Consider the following 16,826-nt stretch of genomic DNA (forward strand, 5'->3'; position numbering starts at 1 on the left):
GAGTTTGAAATAGTCTGTGATTGAGTGCATTTGAGCAAATGAAATTCACAATGTGCAAGACAGGTTTCATGATGTGATCAAATTTGAGATTTTTAGATACCATTGCTCCTGAAGAATAATACAGTGAAATGTCTAAAGTTCAGGAAAGCTCTCGTCATACTAATACATTCACAGATCCCCATATGGGCAGAGCCCCATCCATTGCAATGGCAGTGAGCTTCTGTAAAGGGAAGTGGTGTTTCGCAACTAACAACATCAATGCCTCCTTTAGATCTCATCCACGAGTTCTGTCCTTTAGTGGCATGATATCAAGGAGTTTTTCCCTTACAGAGTCATCAGACGCAGTCCGGGAAAATACTGATAATTGAGGTTTATCCTGTACATCACATGACTCATCCAAAGTGATGCTCAAATATTCACACTGCTGAAGTTGCAAGTGCAGTTGTGATTTGATGTCACTATTCAAGTTGGAGATTCTGCTTTCTATTATGTGGCATGAAAGCTGTAGGCCAGGAATTTTCTTCCTTAGATTCTCATTCTCTGGTGACAGGATTGAAATCGTATCAGTAAGGCATGGTTTTATAAACTCGCCTTCAGAGTAGGGCTTTTTTGCATGGGCTATTTGACAGCCACATAATAGGAGGCTAACGTTATAGTCTGCGATCAGCTGGCAAATCTGGTGAAGAACTGGGCTTCTACACGTGTTTGCTTTTTCCAAGTTTTCAGTTTTAAAGTGCAGAGTTCAGAACCTTGTGGGAATTCTTGATCCACACATGCATGGCTAGAAGCAAAATGGCGCTGCAAGTTTGAAGATTTGAACTGAGATACACACGTCTGGCAAAGATGACACACGGTCTTACCAGTACGTTCACCAAAAAAGTACTTATTCTCCCACTCCTGTTGGAAGCCTCGATTTTCATCTGTGTACTTTATTTTCCATTTGCACTTGCCTTCCATTGTTAGATGGCGTAAGAAAAATTTTCATTAAAAATTTCCACACCAGCTAGTCACTGTGTGCTTTATTCAAGGAGATACAGGCATGGGCTCTGCCCCAAACCCTGCCTCCCACTCCACTCCTTTCACCAAATCCCTACCCCCACCCCACCTCTTCCTGCCCCTGCCCCACCTCTGTCCCATTCCACCCCCTTCCCCAGGTGAGCCGTGTCCTCTTTCCTCCCCTTCCCAGAGCCTCCTGTTAGCCGCAAAACAGCTGATCACAGCGGGCAGGAGGCATGGAGGAAGGAGGTGGCGCTGGGGGAGATAGGGGGGATGGACACTGCATCCTCGCTCCTCCCCCCCCAGAGCCTCTTCAATGCTGCGAAACAGCTGATCGTGGAGGGCAGGAGGCACGGGGAGGGAGCAGAAGGCACTGATGGGGGGGGGGGGGCTGCCAGCAGACAGGAGGCACTGAAGGGCTGATAGGGCTGCTGAACACCCACCATTTCCCCCCCACAGAGTTGGCTCCTAACAGGAGCCGCATATTATCTTCTGAAGAACCACATGCAGCTCCAGAGCCGCCGGTTGGCTACCCCTAACACATACTAATAGGTCAGGTACTTTTGGGAAGCCTGCTGATAGCAGACCAAACAAAGTTTTTCAACCCCTTCTTTCTTTCTGGGAGCTGAACAGATCTCCAGTGCTGTCTGTACACTATAGCAGGTATGAACCTCATCAGTTTCACCGTCTGGCATATGCACACTTCTAAACAGACCACAGAAGAAGAGGTTAACTCACCTTGTGCAGTAACTGGAGTTCTTTGAGAGGTGTTCCCCTCTAGGTGCTTCACTTCAGATGTGCATGCATCCATGCATTTGATTGGAGATTTTCAGTAGCAGGGCCCATTGGCCCGTGCATGTGCTTGCTGTACACATCCTCATTGCCAGCACTGAGGTGATATAGGGCTGTGCAGGCGAACCACCCTCAGTTCCTTCTCCATTGCAAAGTCCCTAGAGGAAACTCCAAAATAGATGGGAGGCAGCACAGGTGGTGGAGCAACCATAGGGACACATCTCTAAGAACTCCAGTTATTGAATGAAGTAAATCTCTCCTTCGAGTACTGCCCCTTTGGGTGCTTAACTTCATGTGACTACCGAGCAGTACCCTCAGCCAGGGGTGGGAGCTTTGGAGCTGAGTTCAAGATCGAAGACAAGACTGGATTTCCAAGGGTAGTATCTGATCTAGAAGAATGGACCACCATGTAATAATTGGCGATGGTGTGTATCAAAGTCCAAGTTGCAGCCTTGAAAATCTCCACAATAGGAACATGTTTGAGTAATGACAGAGAGAGAGAGAGAGAGAGAAAGATAGATATTTTGTGGAATGGGCTATACATGGTAGGAGGAGACTGTATATCAGCAGATTCATAACAAGAAATAATGCATATAGAAATCCACCTGGCGAGTCTCTCAGTGGAAACCGTGGTCCCTTTGGCTCTGTCAACAATTGATATGAACAGGATGGGAGATTTCCAAAACAGCTTGGTTCTGTCCAGACAGAAGGCTAACACTCTTGCAATGTCCTCCCTGGTCTGATGCGGTTTCAGAAAAAAGAAGACTAGGAGATGGATGACCAGGCTGATGTGAAATTCAGAGAACACCTTAAGAAAGAATTTAAGATGTGGACGTAACAAAACCTCATACTTGAAAAATACTGTAAATGGAGTGGGGGGAATGCACTATTAGACCCCCTATTCCATGACTCTTTAGGTAGAGGTGATGGCCTTTTTGGCGACTATCTTCATGGAAAGGTTAAGGAAGTAACAGGGAGCCATTGGTTCAAAGGGAGGTCATATAGGACACCTAAAGTACCAAGTTTAGATCCCATACAGGAATGGATTCTTTAATCTGAGGGAAATGGTTCCTCAACCTCTTGATAAACCTCAATGTCATGGGATGAGTGAAAACAGAAAATCCCTCAACTGGGCTATAACAGTCATTCCCACCAAGTGGACTCTGATAAAACTCACAGATAATCCTGACTTTCAATTTCAGAAAGCAGTCAAGAAAAGCCAAGAGGGAAGAATGAATGGAGGAAAGGCAATGCTGGTCACACCAATGGTTCAATCTCTTCCACTTTTGGAGCTAAATATTTCACATGGATCCTTTCCTACTGTTTAACAACACCTGTTGTACCTCTGTGGAACAGGAAGTTTCTATTTCTACAAACCATGAAGTAGCCAAGCCCTGAAGAATTCCTAAATTGGGGTGGAAGGTCTGACCAGCATCTTGAAAGAGGAGATGAGGAATGGTCAGAAGACTGACTACCCAACAAACAGCCAGGTGAACGAGGTAAGGATACCAGAATGGTCTTGGGCACATTGGAACTATTAGTATGACCTTGTCTTGCTTGATCTTGTTCATCACTTTTAATATTAGAAGCATTGGGCGAAATGCATACAGAAGGCTCCTCATCCATGGAATGAGGAAAGATTTTCCCAGTGAATGAAGGCCAAGCCCCCCTCTTGAACAATACTATCTCAACTTCCTGTTGGTGGCAGTGGCAAAAAGGCTCAACTCTGGAAACACCAAGGCCAGAAAGATGTGACAGAGGCCAAGAATCCAACTCTCACTTGTAATCTTGGGAAAAGAGTCTGCTGAGAGCATCTACTTTGCTGTTTTGTATGTCTGGAAGACACGTCGCCATAATGAGGATGTGACTGACTATACAACAGTTCCAGAGCTTTATTGCTTCTGCACAAAGAGAAGAGGATCTCACTCTCCCTTGTGGATTGATGTAAAACATGCAAGCTATGTTGTCTGTCATGATCTTGATAGATTTATTTCTGATAACTGGAAGAAAGTGAATACAGGCATTCCTAGCTGCCCTCAGCTCCAAAGGGTTGATGTACAAATGCACTTCTTGAATAGACCATCTTCCCTGAATGGTATGTGTCCCTAGATGCGCCCTCCTCCCAACAGAGATGCATCTGTCGTTATGGTAATTGTTGGATAAAGGGAACACCCACACAGATGTTATGAGAGTCCTTCCATCAAGTGAGGAAGTCTCATACTTGATGATGGACTGATATCAACCTATCCAGACTCTGTTCCATGAATAAACTGTTCTGAGCCACCCCTGGAAGCAGCAAAGGTGTAACCTTGCATAATGTGTTACAATTGTACAAGCTCCCATATGTCCCAAGAGTTGTAGACAGTTTCTTGCCAAAGTCTGCTGGCTTATCTGAATCTTTGCAACGAGGTATGATAGTCATGAATCTTTCTGTGGGGATGTAAAATCTTGCTGATACTGCATCTAAGGATGCCCCTAAGTCAGCATGGACTTTTTGTTGATAAACTGGAGACCAAGCCTGAGGAAAAAGGCTAAGGCTATCTTTACAGCAAAACGAACTTTGTAAGACTGGTCCTTGATAGCCAGTCATCAAGGTATGGTAAAATTATCATTGCCTTTCAACTAAGACAGGCAGTGCCCACTGCCAGAACCTTTGAGAATACTTTCAGAGCAGAGAAAAATCTGAATACGAGTACCTGATATTGGAAGTGGTCCTGGCTGACCAGAAAGCAAAGGCATCTCTTGTGAGAGGAGTGAACTGCAATGTGAAAATATGCATCCTGAAGGTCAAGGTCTGAAAACCAATCCCCTGGACCCAATGATAGAATGCATCCGATGAAGTGAGCTGTAGCTCACAAAAGCTTATGCTCAAATAAATGTGTTAGTCTCTAAGGTGCCACAAGTACTCCTTTTCTTATTCCTACAAGAGGCACCCCAAACTTCTGTGCTTTCACAAAGTTGCTTAAAAGTCTTAGATCTAAAATATGTCTCCATCCCCTCTTTTCTTTTTTCAAGGGAAAAAGGTCCACATGGGGAGGGAGGTGGGCAAATTCATGCACCTGTTAAGGAAAAGTTAGCACATGTGAGTCCATTTTGGTTTGGGGCCCACCATTGTTTAAATGCCAGCACATCATACACCAGGAGGAGTGATCCTTAGATACTGAATCCCTGTGAAAATCCTCCTCGTCTCCAGCCTGCCTTGACTCCCAGTATCTAGTTTTTGTCAGTCTCTAACTCCCTGTCTCTTGGCCTTGATGTGAGGCCTCCCATTCTGATAATAAAAGTTACTGATGCCTGGCTTTAGGACCATGCTGTGTAATTAACATACTGGTATAGCACGAGGAATGCATCAAGCAGGGATAGGTGGTAGATAAGACAAGGGTTTGTTTATTGGCTAAGGTTTCCGATGCACGAGGGCAACATGCTTTGCTAAAAAATATATAACCTTTGTATAATCTGTATTCAGGGTCCCCCCCGGCTAGCAGGGGGGCACCACGCTCAAGCGTAATAAACTTAGTGGTTTTTGGGAACTCTGCAGTTGTGGACTTTGTTTCTGTGCCTCAGCCTAGATTCGAACTGTGTGTGACCTACCAGGTGTAATTCGCAGCATTAGTGTGCGTGACCTACCAGGTGTAATTCGCAGCATTGGTGTGCGTGACCTACCAGGTGTAATTCGCAGCATTGGTGTGCGTGACCTACCAGGTGTAATTCGTAACACACCCAACATTCATTCATAAGACGGGTTTAACCATAGTTCGTTGGTGGCAGAGAGATGCAAATTTATACTCCAGATTACTCTACATGATTTACGAGACAGAGACCAAGATTTTCAAAATTAGGACACAAATTAAAATCCTAAATAAAACTGTTACATACCTGCAGAGTAACTGTTGTTCTTCGAGATGCATTGTGCACAAATACATTCCACTACAGGTATAAGTGTGCCCAATGCACTTGAGTTGGAGACTTTTGCCAGCAGTACCACTGGACAACTAGTCCTATCAGGCGAGGGCATAAAAGGGGTATGGCTGCCACCCCCCTCTCTGTTCCTTCACACCACTGTATGTAATGTCCAAAGTATGTGAGAGGGTCATGGAATGTATGTGCTCAACAGATCTTGAAGAACAGTTACTATATAGGCAAATGTTTTTTTCTCCTTTAAGTGACTGTGCACATATACCAGGAATAGAAGCCTTTTCCTCTGTGTTGGTGAGGAACTTCTATCACTCCCAATTCTAGAAGAGATTGTAGTTCTTGAAGTAATACAGTCTCGGGAGAAGTGTCCCTGAAAAGGGATGGGGCGTGGGGAAGAGACGGAGGCATGGAGGGAGGTGGGGCTCAGGTAAATTGGATAATATATTCCTCCTTCACTGTACTGAGCACCCACTTTTCTGATATGATGCTTTCCCAAGCACAGTGAAAGAAGGGTAGGCCTGATCCAAAGGGAGCAAATATAGCTGGTGTGTTGTCCTTGACCAAGAAGTCAAAATGACTGCTTGGAGGATGAAACTGTCTGGTAAGAAGGGCCTCCTTCCGATGAAAATGGTTGGAGACATCAAAGAGATCTTGACTTTCTCTTAGAGGCATATTGTGACTTCTGTTGGAAATAGGGTTTGGAGTAAGACTGGGGCCTAAACCGTTTCCTCTTTGTAACCAGAGTATAAACTCTTAACGAACAAAGTATTATGCAAGAGTCCTTCAGTGTGCATACAGCGTCATCTGATTCAGCAGAAAACAGTTCAGAACCTTCCAAAGGTAAGTCCCCTATTGTGTTCTGAAGCTCCCCTGGAATGCCCGAAGGCCACAGCCAGGAAGAATGCTGCATGATGACTGCAGTGGCTACAGAACACAAAGCTGTATCAGCGGCATGGCTGCCTGAAGGGATGTACAAGCTATAATACGCTCCTCAGAAATCAGAGCTAGAAACTGTTCTTTATATTCCTCTGGCAACCTGTCAGCAAATTTGGAAATTGCAAAGTAATTATTAAAATAATATTTTGACAAAAGAGCCCGAGAGTTAGTGAGGTTCATTTGAAGAGTGATGGTGGAATAAACCTTTTGGATGTATAACTCCAGCTTCTTAAATTCCTTATCCTTGGGAGTGATTGGGTGAGATTGACTGGAATAGTCATTAGCAGCTGCGATCACCAAAAAATCATCAACTAGATGAATAAAGAAACAGTCAAAATCAGGAGGGACTTTGTATCATCTGTTCACTTGCTTTGCCAAAGGAGGTATAAAGGCCAGAGTCTGCTAGAGAGTTTTCACCAGCTGTAGTAAGACTTCAGTGATGGGACAACTCTTCCTGGTGCAGGAGACTGTAAAACATCTAGGAAAGTATGTGGATTCTCTTGCACAAGTTCTGCCTGCATCCCTAAAGAAGAGGCCACCTTCTTCATGAGGTCCCAAAAGACTTGAATTCCTCCAGGAAGAGATCGGGGGAGGGCAGGACTCTGAAGTGATTCCCTTATCTGGTGAAGATGGAAAAACATGGGGAGGAAGATCTAAGGGCTCCTCTGTTAATTCCTTCTCCTTCTCCACAGGTCCAGTTCAGTGGATTGAAGGTTAGTAGCAGGATACCGAGCAGAAATTTTCCTCAGTTAGGAAGTAGGAGACTTCCGCCTAGAGTGTGACTGTGATGGAGGTCTACAGTCTCTTGGACCAGTAAGTCCTGGAAGATTCTGCACAAGTTAAGCCATCCACAGTGGGAGACCCCATGCTAGGATTTCCTTATAGGAAGACCAGTGCTGACCTTGCGGTCTTGTAGTAGAACAAGACCTGTAAGATGACCTAAACAACCTTGAGGATTAGACAGGCTCCTCTTTCAGAGTTGGAAGAAAAAAACAAACAAACATCCTCAGAGTATGGAGGAGCAGTTCCCCTTGATGTTCTACATGACCCAAGTATAGGAGACACATTAAGGTCCGAAGGAAGGAAGGGTTAGGGTGGAGGGAATGCAGACAAAATGATTGGTGCCAGCCTAATTGGTCGGAGAGATGACTAACAGATGGAGCCAAGGGTGCCAGGTGCATTAGGGAGCTGACACTGGTTGCACCAGAGGAGAGTCTAGTATGGAAAACAAAGGACCACCCCCACACACACTCCGAGAAGACAAGGCGGCCTACACAGTGGAAGGCACCTCAGGTAAGCATGTCAGTGAAGCGGATGGTGCTGATGGAGCCAAGGAAGACTGAAATGGGTGAAAGGAGGACTAAGAATCCAGCACAGATAAAGATACGGGGCCTCAACAGCCCTGAAGGTGCCAAGTCAGAAGTGCAGCCTCAGACAGGACGAGTGTATCTCAAACTGGTATTAGAGGCCTTCCCAGAAATTTTCTGGGGAAGTCCAAGACTTCAAGTTCATCAGCATCAGAATGCCTGCATTGTTTCGAGGAAGCTGACAGGAAAGATGAAGCATGACATTTGTCACTAGACTTGCATTTTGAATCAGAAGGAGCTGGAGGGTCATTTCTGTCTGATTCTGAGTCCCCGGCCGCACAACCAGAGCTCAATTCTAATGCCGGACACATCACCTCTTTCATGAGGTGAGCCCTCTATTTTTCAGTTATGGTGGGGAAGGAGGTACAATAGAGCATCTGTCCCTCACATGGCCCTCCCCAAGACAAATCAAGCAGCAATTCCGCCTACCTGTGACAAGGATGACAGCCCTGCATGTGGCATACAGCTTAAAACCTGGGAATTTTTTCTACACTAAAATCATCCAGGCTAGCTACTAAAAACTGAAACTTTCTAACTAACTATACTACTAACTACTGCTAACTATATGCTAAAAGTTTTAGAGACACTGGCTAACTGAAGCAAATGCTACAGGGGCTCCACCTCTCATCACAGGCATGGGAAGGAACTGAAAGGTAGGTGGCAGACACATCCCATTTATACCCTCACCTGAGAGCAGGAGAAGAACTGAGGCACACGGTCGACCTAGTTGTACTGCTGACAAAAGTCTCCAACTTGAGTACACTGGATGCACACATCTGCAGTGGAATGCAGATGTGCACAGTCACTCTAAGGAAAACTATGTTCAAGCACCTGCCTGATTTTCAACAGGAGCTGTTGGGTGCTTGCCATTTTTGAAAAAAAAAAAAAAAAAAAAAAAAAAAAAAAAATCAGACAAGTGTCTAAACACAGATTTGAATGCCTAACTTTAGACTCCTATTTTTGAAGATCTTGGTCTTCAACTAACTCCATATGGCCTTGTCTAGACTAGAGATTTTGATTTTGTCCTGCTGTTAATTTACTCCTGGTGGAATTCTGCATTACTGCGCAAGTGCAGAATTCATGTCCCCCTGAAGATTCTCCCCCGCCTGCAGAAAATACATTCTACTGGAGATGCGCTGCAATTACACCTTTCACCCACGAGGGGCTGCTGTGGTTCCAGAAGAGAGGGCAGCTGGCTCAGGACCAGAGCAGACAGCTTTGGAGGAGGAGGAGGAGAAGCTGCTTTCCTCACAGCACCCTGCCCCCCCCAACAGGATATGGAAGGGGGGCAGACTGAGGGGGCTGCTGGAGGGGGTCACAGGAGCTAGTGGGATGACAGCATTGAGCCAGGGGCTGAGTAGGAGGGGGATGCAGGGCCACATGAAGACAGGGGTGGAGGAGTGGCTGAGTGGGGTTGCAGGGACACACGGAGACAAGGAGGAGGGGTGGCTGAGTGGGGGTGCAGGGACACAGAGGGACAGAGGCAGATGTGCTTTACTGAATGGGAGAGGCTATGGATCAGTCTCTGCATGAGGGAGGCTCCCCAACTCTAACAACTCCTCTCCACCCCCCAAAAAGAACAAACAAACCCTGTTCCATACTGCTCCTACTGTCACTCAACAACCCTCCAGGTTCACTCTCAGGCTCCTTCCCAGGAATTATTTGCTTCTCCCTCAGCTCCTCTGTTACCTCTGACCCCCAGAAGCCTTTGCAATGTTTCTGAGGGGTGCAGGACATAATTCATTTAAACTACAATAAAGAAATGTATTACTTAAGGTTCTGTATTAATATGCCTAGTAAGGAATCTATTTGTCAAAAAAAATTCCTGAATCTTTTTTGTTGTCTTTATTGCTACTGACATACCCACTGACAGGTATTTTGAAATAAATTACCAAAATAATTGAAAATGGTGTGACCATATGGTGTTATTTGGACAAATAAAATAGGCAGAATTTTAAAATATTGTGCACAGAATAAATATATATATATATTTTTTTTAAACACAGAATCCCCCTAGGAGTAGTTAATTGACACAATTAACTTGAGTTTACATGATTGCAAATATTTGTTCCTGGTCCCATGGTTGGGAACAAATGCGTGTATCCTGGAAAAGCATTTGTGGAGTATTTAGATCATGTACAATTCTATTAGCTTGAGTCACCTGTCAATTAACTCGCATTACAAGAAGACCAACAACTCTAGCCTAGGAAAAGCCCAACAGCAGTCAAGAGACTTTCAGGAAACAAGAAATATTCTCACCTTGAAACAATAGTAGTTAATCTCCATTCATCAAGTGTATGCTTGCTTTTTGCTTTGGAGCCAGCATGGGATTCAAATGATACTAGGCTCACATGAACATGGATGGAAAGAGCTACTGACTATAGATATAAGTGAAAACATTTCTGCTTGATAATACTGTTCACCTTAATAATGGCAACAGTTTAATCTGATAACTAAAACTGCACACAGAGTAATAATTGTACTCTATGTAGTATGTACAGTACTGTGGTTTACGTTAAGTAGAGAGACTGCTTTCCCAAATGTGTTTGTTCTTACCTTTCTGGATCAGTATTTACTCCAATAACTGGTTTAAATCTGTCGAAGACTTTACTAGCTGCCAGCAACATTGTGCCATCACCTAAAGAAAAACAGCATGAAGAACAGCTGATTATTTTTACTTAAGAATTTAAGTATTCCAAACTAAACTGACAGGTTTCAGAGTAGCAACCATGTTAGTCTGTATCCACAAAAAGAAAAGGAGTACTTGTGGCACCTTAGAGACTAACAAATTTATTTGAGCATAAGTTTTTGTGAGCTACAGCTCACTTAATCGGATGCATTCAGTGTCGTATATAGACATTAACATTGCAATCACATTTGTAATGTTGTTAGACAGTAGGTTAAATAGGTTGCACAAAAATAAAACAGTGAATTGTTATTCTGCACTGAAAACATTTGTCTGACCTTCAAATTAAATGTTGGATACTACCAAGATATTAAATGAATTCAGAATTGCAGTGAAAATCCAAAAGATTTATAAGCAGCACAATGGAGCAGCAATGAAAGCACCACTTATCTGAGGCTTGGACAACACATTTTGCATTGGCAAATCTTAGATTAGCATCTGGAGGTTTTTATACATTAACGAAAACTGAAATTTAAGAAAAGCCAAACTTCTTTGGCTACCTTTTCTAAGAAAAAGGGGCTGTTAATTATTTTTTATCAGAACTACAACCAATACAAGAAGGGAATAAGGTACATCTGTAATACAATTCTTAACATCCATCATGCACTTCAGAAATAGCATTTGGGTTTTAGTTCTGCCTCAATTGTACGTGATGTTCTCTTTTTTAAATTACGACTTCCAGTTGTTTATTATCCAACAAAGGACATAGATGTTTCCCTAATAACAGGGCTTTAAAAATCAACTACTCAGTCAAGTAGGAATCTTTCCCAAGTAAGTACCATCAACTTCTTTAGATTTTAAGCTCTCATTTGAAAATACATATTAAATTTCTAGCCCTCACGTTTGCAAAGAGGATCTTCCAAACGTGAGCAAGTGTGAACTAATATAGACCCAAGAATACACTGCAAACAGCTCCAGTATCTCTCCTGATAATTATAGTTTTGCCAACAAAGTAAAAACTGAACATAATTCCATCAGTTTTCACTGTTGCTATTCAGAATTGTGTAGGCAGCTTTGAAACGGACAAGAATCAGGTCAATTTCTCTGTTGCTACTTTAGAAAGCAATAAGCAGTAGCACAGGTGGGTAGTGGAGATATCACTGGGGAGGAACACCAAAAGTCAGAGGTTAAGGGAAGGAGAAAAAATAACAGACATTCCCTCAAAAGCAGCAACTTGGAAAGAAGTAGAGCAGCAGAGACCAGAGCTCCCTTGCAGCAGCAAATACATTTTGTATGGATGAAAAAGAAGAGGAGACTGTTCTTCCCAACTTGCAGGAGAGGGGATTTGGAGGTCTCTGAATTTGTCAAACACCTACTATCCTAACGATGTTAGGCTAACACTAACGATGAAACCCACAAGCACCATCTAGGGACAACTGCCTGGAAAGAATCCCAACAGCTAGCAGGGTATTTGTTTTGCACTGGGATCCCCCTCTTTATGATCAGTCTTTGAACTAGTAGGTTTAGTCTTTTGGCTATTATTTTAGTTCAATGATCAAGCTAACTGGATGAATGTGAGTGTGAGCAAGAGATTTGGTTGGGGGGGGGGGGGGGAGCGAAAGTAGCAGGAGAAAAATAAATTGCTCATCTTTACTACCACAGACACCTAAGTATGACAGGGTCTCCAACAGAACATACTGTTTGCTTTTTACACAAGCTGAGCATTTATTCAATTCTACAATTTACATATTTCATGCTGTATCACATAAACTTCCCCAAAGCCACTAAGCATGTGTGTTCACTTACTAAAAATCTTAAAATTAAAGCAAGAGTAAAAAGACAATAAATGGGCCAAGCCATTCAATAATGCCAAATTAATCATAGCAGATATACTTCCAATACAATAGGTATACTTTCTTATGAGTATGAAGCATTTTAATTCTTCATACTGCTTCAAACATATCTACTAAAATTTACTTAAATCCAAGACACCTTTCCCCAGGCACTAGTTAATACCTCCTGCTGATATAACAGCATCTGCCCATTGAACTGTCTCTTCATCATATTCTCGGCGTTTAACAAGACGGACCTCGATCTGCTCATTCCTAAAAGATACAGAGATAGTTTGACAAGGAACCACACAGCATACTAATTAAAGCTTTCAGGGGAATATGAAGGGCAATTTTTAAGTTACAATTATATTTAGTTTATGAATATTGTTGGTCAATGTACTCTGACATGATCTACATAATATGAACTAGTACTACACAGTTAATATAATGAGTTAGCTATTATCCTGGGGGAATAAGTATAAAATACTTAAGACTTAAAATGCCTTGTGTATGAAAAGCTAGTTACACAACATTTTAATTAAATCAGTTTTGCGAAAGGTATTTCACTAAGTTGTTCCACTGTTGTACACAATCACTAACATTTATGTCATTTGTTCGCTCTAGCCAGAAACTTCATGCACTATATACACTTGGTCTAACCAGAAATCACAACATTCTTTACTCAAACTCTTCATTAAAAAAACCCTCACTTCAACCTTCATTTTTAAAAGAGATTATCTGCATTTACCGCAATTTGACTTCTGATCAACCAATGTATGTACATTTGAAGTGTTATCATCAGTCTTATTTACTTTACAACTCCTGGGGCAAGGCTGCACTATACACTGTACACCTGCGATCTATTTACATCATAATCTCAGTCTAATTACTCCATATGGAGTAATAGATCAAGTTAATAAAGAATCTAAAGAAACAGATTGCATGGGTAGAGCGGGGATAGGACAACATGCTATAGACCTGGTAGAAACGGTCTTCGAAAACATGTGACCAGGCAGCCAGCCAGCCAACATCACCAGCGCAGACAGCTGGAGTGAGTAAGGGTTTGTGATAGAGGATGCTAATTCTTGTAAAATAATCCAGTATAGACCTTGAAAACAGACATTCCCAGACTTCAGGGACATTTTGTCACCCCAGATACATTTAGTGAAAAATTATTTTAGTCTGTCACAAACCAAACTTCTCCAGACCATCACTAATCTGTATGCTCTTACCGTAAACTGTCTACAACATGCTCCACATTTTTTGTATGAATATGATGTCGCTCCAGTAGTCCACTGTAGTTAGATCCCTTCAATGCAAGCTGTAGAAGACAAAGTGACTTTGAAGCAGCCAACCATTATAAAGAATGCTATTAGATAAAGTAAACAGAAAATGAACACATGCTGACTTAAAGTACTAGTTTAAGACTAACAAACCAGAATGCATTTGAGAATTAGGAGTACGATTATCAGTTAAATCTGAAAAGAGTTAAATTGAATATTGTGCTATAAAACCTGTCCGCAGAACAGGAGGAAAGGGCAAAAAAAAGAATGAAACTCTGAAACAATCCTGCTCTGTACAGCTGATAATTATATTATTTTTGGCATGGCTAGCCAAAAGGAGACAATATTCTTCGAGCTATGTTTGAGATAAGAACAAAGTTGCCTAACACAGTCATAAACAACATTCCCTCCTGTATAAAAATGTACAGTCTTAAAAAACAGCTTTTGAAATTTGTCCCTGGGACCCATAACAGATTTTCTAAACAATCTGTACCAAATACAAGATAAAGTAAATAGTTAACCGTTGCATTCTAGCATCACTCTCTCCTTCAAAAGCAGCTAAGGGATTTATTAAGGAGCATCTCTTTTCAGTATGCTTTGAAGAACAGTTCAGATATTTAACACTACAGAGGAATGCACCCAGCTGCAAGAAAGGGTGGTCTTGTGATGAAGAATGAGGATTCAAGACATCCAAGTTCAATTCCCAGCTTTGTCACAGACTTCCCATGTGATCTTGGTGTGACGCTCTGTACCTCAGGGGAACACCCTGCACCCACATGTTCATCCTTATAATATAATTGTGTGGTATCCAATGCAAAGTTTGTCATGTTGGGTGTCTTCGGAAGACTCATGATGCACTGAGCATTGTTGTTATAGTAATGTTACAGGTTGTAATTTCATGTATATAGTCATGAGCCTGAAAATGTGTCCTTCTGGCTTAAAACAAGCCAAGGCAAAACTCTCCAGGAGTAGAGGGGCAGTTCACACCTCATCAGGGCATGTATGGGACAAACCCAGCCCAGCCTCACAGGAACAAAGGACACTGGCCTAGGCAGCAACAAAGGATCTGTTGGACTCTCGAGTGAGTCCCTTCCCTTGGTCAGCTTGGGACTACAATGAGGTAATGCTCACGCACTCTGAAGGCCTGGGGGGGGGGGGAATGAGAGGGGGGCACAAAGCCAAGAGGGAAGAAAGAACATGATAAAAGGAAGACACCTTTGCCATGCTCTCTCTCTTCCACCTCTGTAATAAATGAAGGGGTGGGGTAGCTCCCTTTTATGGGCACCCAGCCAGCCAGTTAGCTATAAAACCCCTGATAGTAGATGTTCTCTACTTGCTTTACCTGTAAAGGGTTAACAAGTCCACAAGTAAAGGGAAGTGAGTGGGCACCTGACCAAAAGAGCCAATGGGAGGATTAGAACTTTTTAAAACTGGAAAAAGACTCCCTTTGTCTATGTGTTGTGATTCTCCAAAGAAGAGGGGAACAGGGCAACAGTTATGCTGTGAGAAGCTTTAAAACTGGTATGAAAAACCATCAGATCATACCTGGAGATTGCTTATCTGAAACCCCCCATATGTAAGTAAATCAGAGAATGTCTAGGAAGACGCAATTAGAGTTATGTCTTATTGGCTTATGGACTCCTCTGTACTAATCCCCAAATGCTTTTGTTTTGCTTGTAACCTTTAAGATAAACCTCAAGAGAGCTATCTTAAAGCTTAATTTTTGTAAATGGGTTTTTTTAAGATCTAGAAAAACACGTAAGTTTTAGATGTATTTTTTTCTTTTTGTTTTTAATAAAATTTACCTTTTTTAAGAACAAGAATGTATTTGGGTCCCCCCAAGAGGTTTGTTTAATTAGCTGGTGGCAACAGCTGATTTCCTTTGTTTTCTTTCTCAGCTCTTCCCCAGACGGGGCGTGAAAGGGCTTGAGGTTACCCCACACGGAGGAATTCCCAAGTGCGCCTTCCTTGGTCTCAAGGGGTTTTTTTTGCACTTGGGTGGTGGCAGCATCTACCCATCCAAGGTCAGAGAAAAACTGTGACCTTGGGAGTTTAGTACCTGCCTGGAGTGGCCAGTATTAACTTTTAGAATCCTTGCAGGCCCCCACCTTCTGCACTCAAAGTGCCAGAGCGGGGAATCAGTCCTGACAACCTCTATCTAGCACCAGCACCAAGCGACTGAAGCACTGATCAAAGGGGAGAGCCTGGCTGAAGGGCAACCAGCCAGCCTGTGGTGAGAAGCATCTAAGTTTGTAAGGGCACTGAAAGTATTAAGAACAACTTAGAATGAGTTTTGCTTTTATTTAATTTGACCAGATCTGACTTGTTGTGCTTTGACTTATAATCTCTTAAAATCTGTCTTTTGTAATTAATAAGTTTGTTTATTCTACCTGAAACAGCGCGCTCGGTTTGAAGCGCATCAGAGACTCCCCTTGGGATAACAAGCCCGGTGCATATCAATTTCTTTGTTAAACTGACAAACTCATATAAGCTGGCAGCGTCCAGTGGGCATAACTGGACACTACAGGACGGAGGATCCTAGGGTTGTGTCTGGGACCGGAGATATGGGCTAGTGTCATTTGGCTGCACAATCCAAGCAGCGGCTGGCCAAAAGTGCTCACTCGCGTAGCCGGGAGCAGCTTACATGCTAGCAGCTGTGTGTGAACAGCCCGGGAGTGGGGATTCTCACAGAAGAGCAGGGTAAGGCTGGCTCCCAGAGTTGAGGATTGGAGTGGTCCAGATGACATCAGGGGAATGTCACACTTGGGCAAATCAGTCATTTTTTCTCAGTTTTTCCAACTGTAAAATAAGTATACCACAATTTTTCCCTTCACCCTTTATCTTATTTCTTTAGACTGCATGGTCTTTGTGGTAGGGCCTGTCGCTGCGTGTTTGTGCAGTCTCTAGCACAATGGGATCCAAAAATCCAGACTGGTGCCTCTAGGCACTATCATAAAAATTAATAGTAATTTCTGTCAAGACCCAATATGGTGCCAGTCATTCACTGTCTCCCTCCACATTTGATGGCTACAGAACTCAACATACACTTCACCGTGTGGTATGCTATTCCTTACCTCCC

The 16,826-nt window shown here is 42.9% G+C and overlaps 1 protein-coding gene across 10 annotated transcripts in view; it reads right to left on the minus strand.

The window, feature by feature from the left end:
- Window positions 1–16,826, minus strand: part of NADK2 (NAD kinase 2, mitochondrial) — a 63,005-nt gene that overhangs the window by 30,321 nt on the left and 15,858 nt on the right. For 9 of the 10 annotated variants that reach the window (XR_013346120.1, XM_077816755.1, XM_077816757.1 and 6 more), the window contains 3 exons: window positions 13,697–13,785; window positions 12,649–12,737; window positions 10,563–10,644 (listed from right to left, as the gene is read on the minus strand). Coding sequence is in view for 9 of the 10 variants with exons in the window: in XM_077816755.1 (XP_077672881.1) it covers window positions 10,563–10,644; window positions 12,649–12,737; window positions 13,697–13,785 (260 nt within the window). In the remaining variant the exon portion in view is untranslated. Of the gene's footprint in view, window positions 1–10,562; window positions 10,645–12,648; window positions 12,738–13,696; window positions 13,786–16,391; window positions 16,565–16,826 lie in introns of those variants that run through there. The other variant, XM_077816764.1, reaches the window with a different exon arrangement.

This window comes from Eretmochelys imbricata, chromosome 5, assembly GCF_965152235.1.
Source record: "Eretmochelys imbricata isolate rEreImb1 chromosome 5, rEreImb1.hap1, whole genome shotgun sequence".
Classification (NCBI taxonomy): domain Eukaryota; kingdom Metazoa; phylum Chordata; order Testudines; family Cheloniidae; genus Eretmochelys; species Eretmochelys imbricata.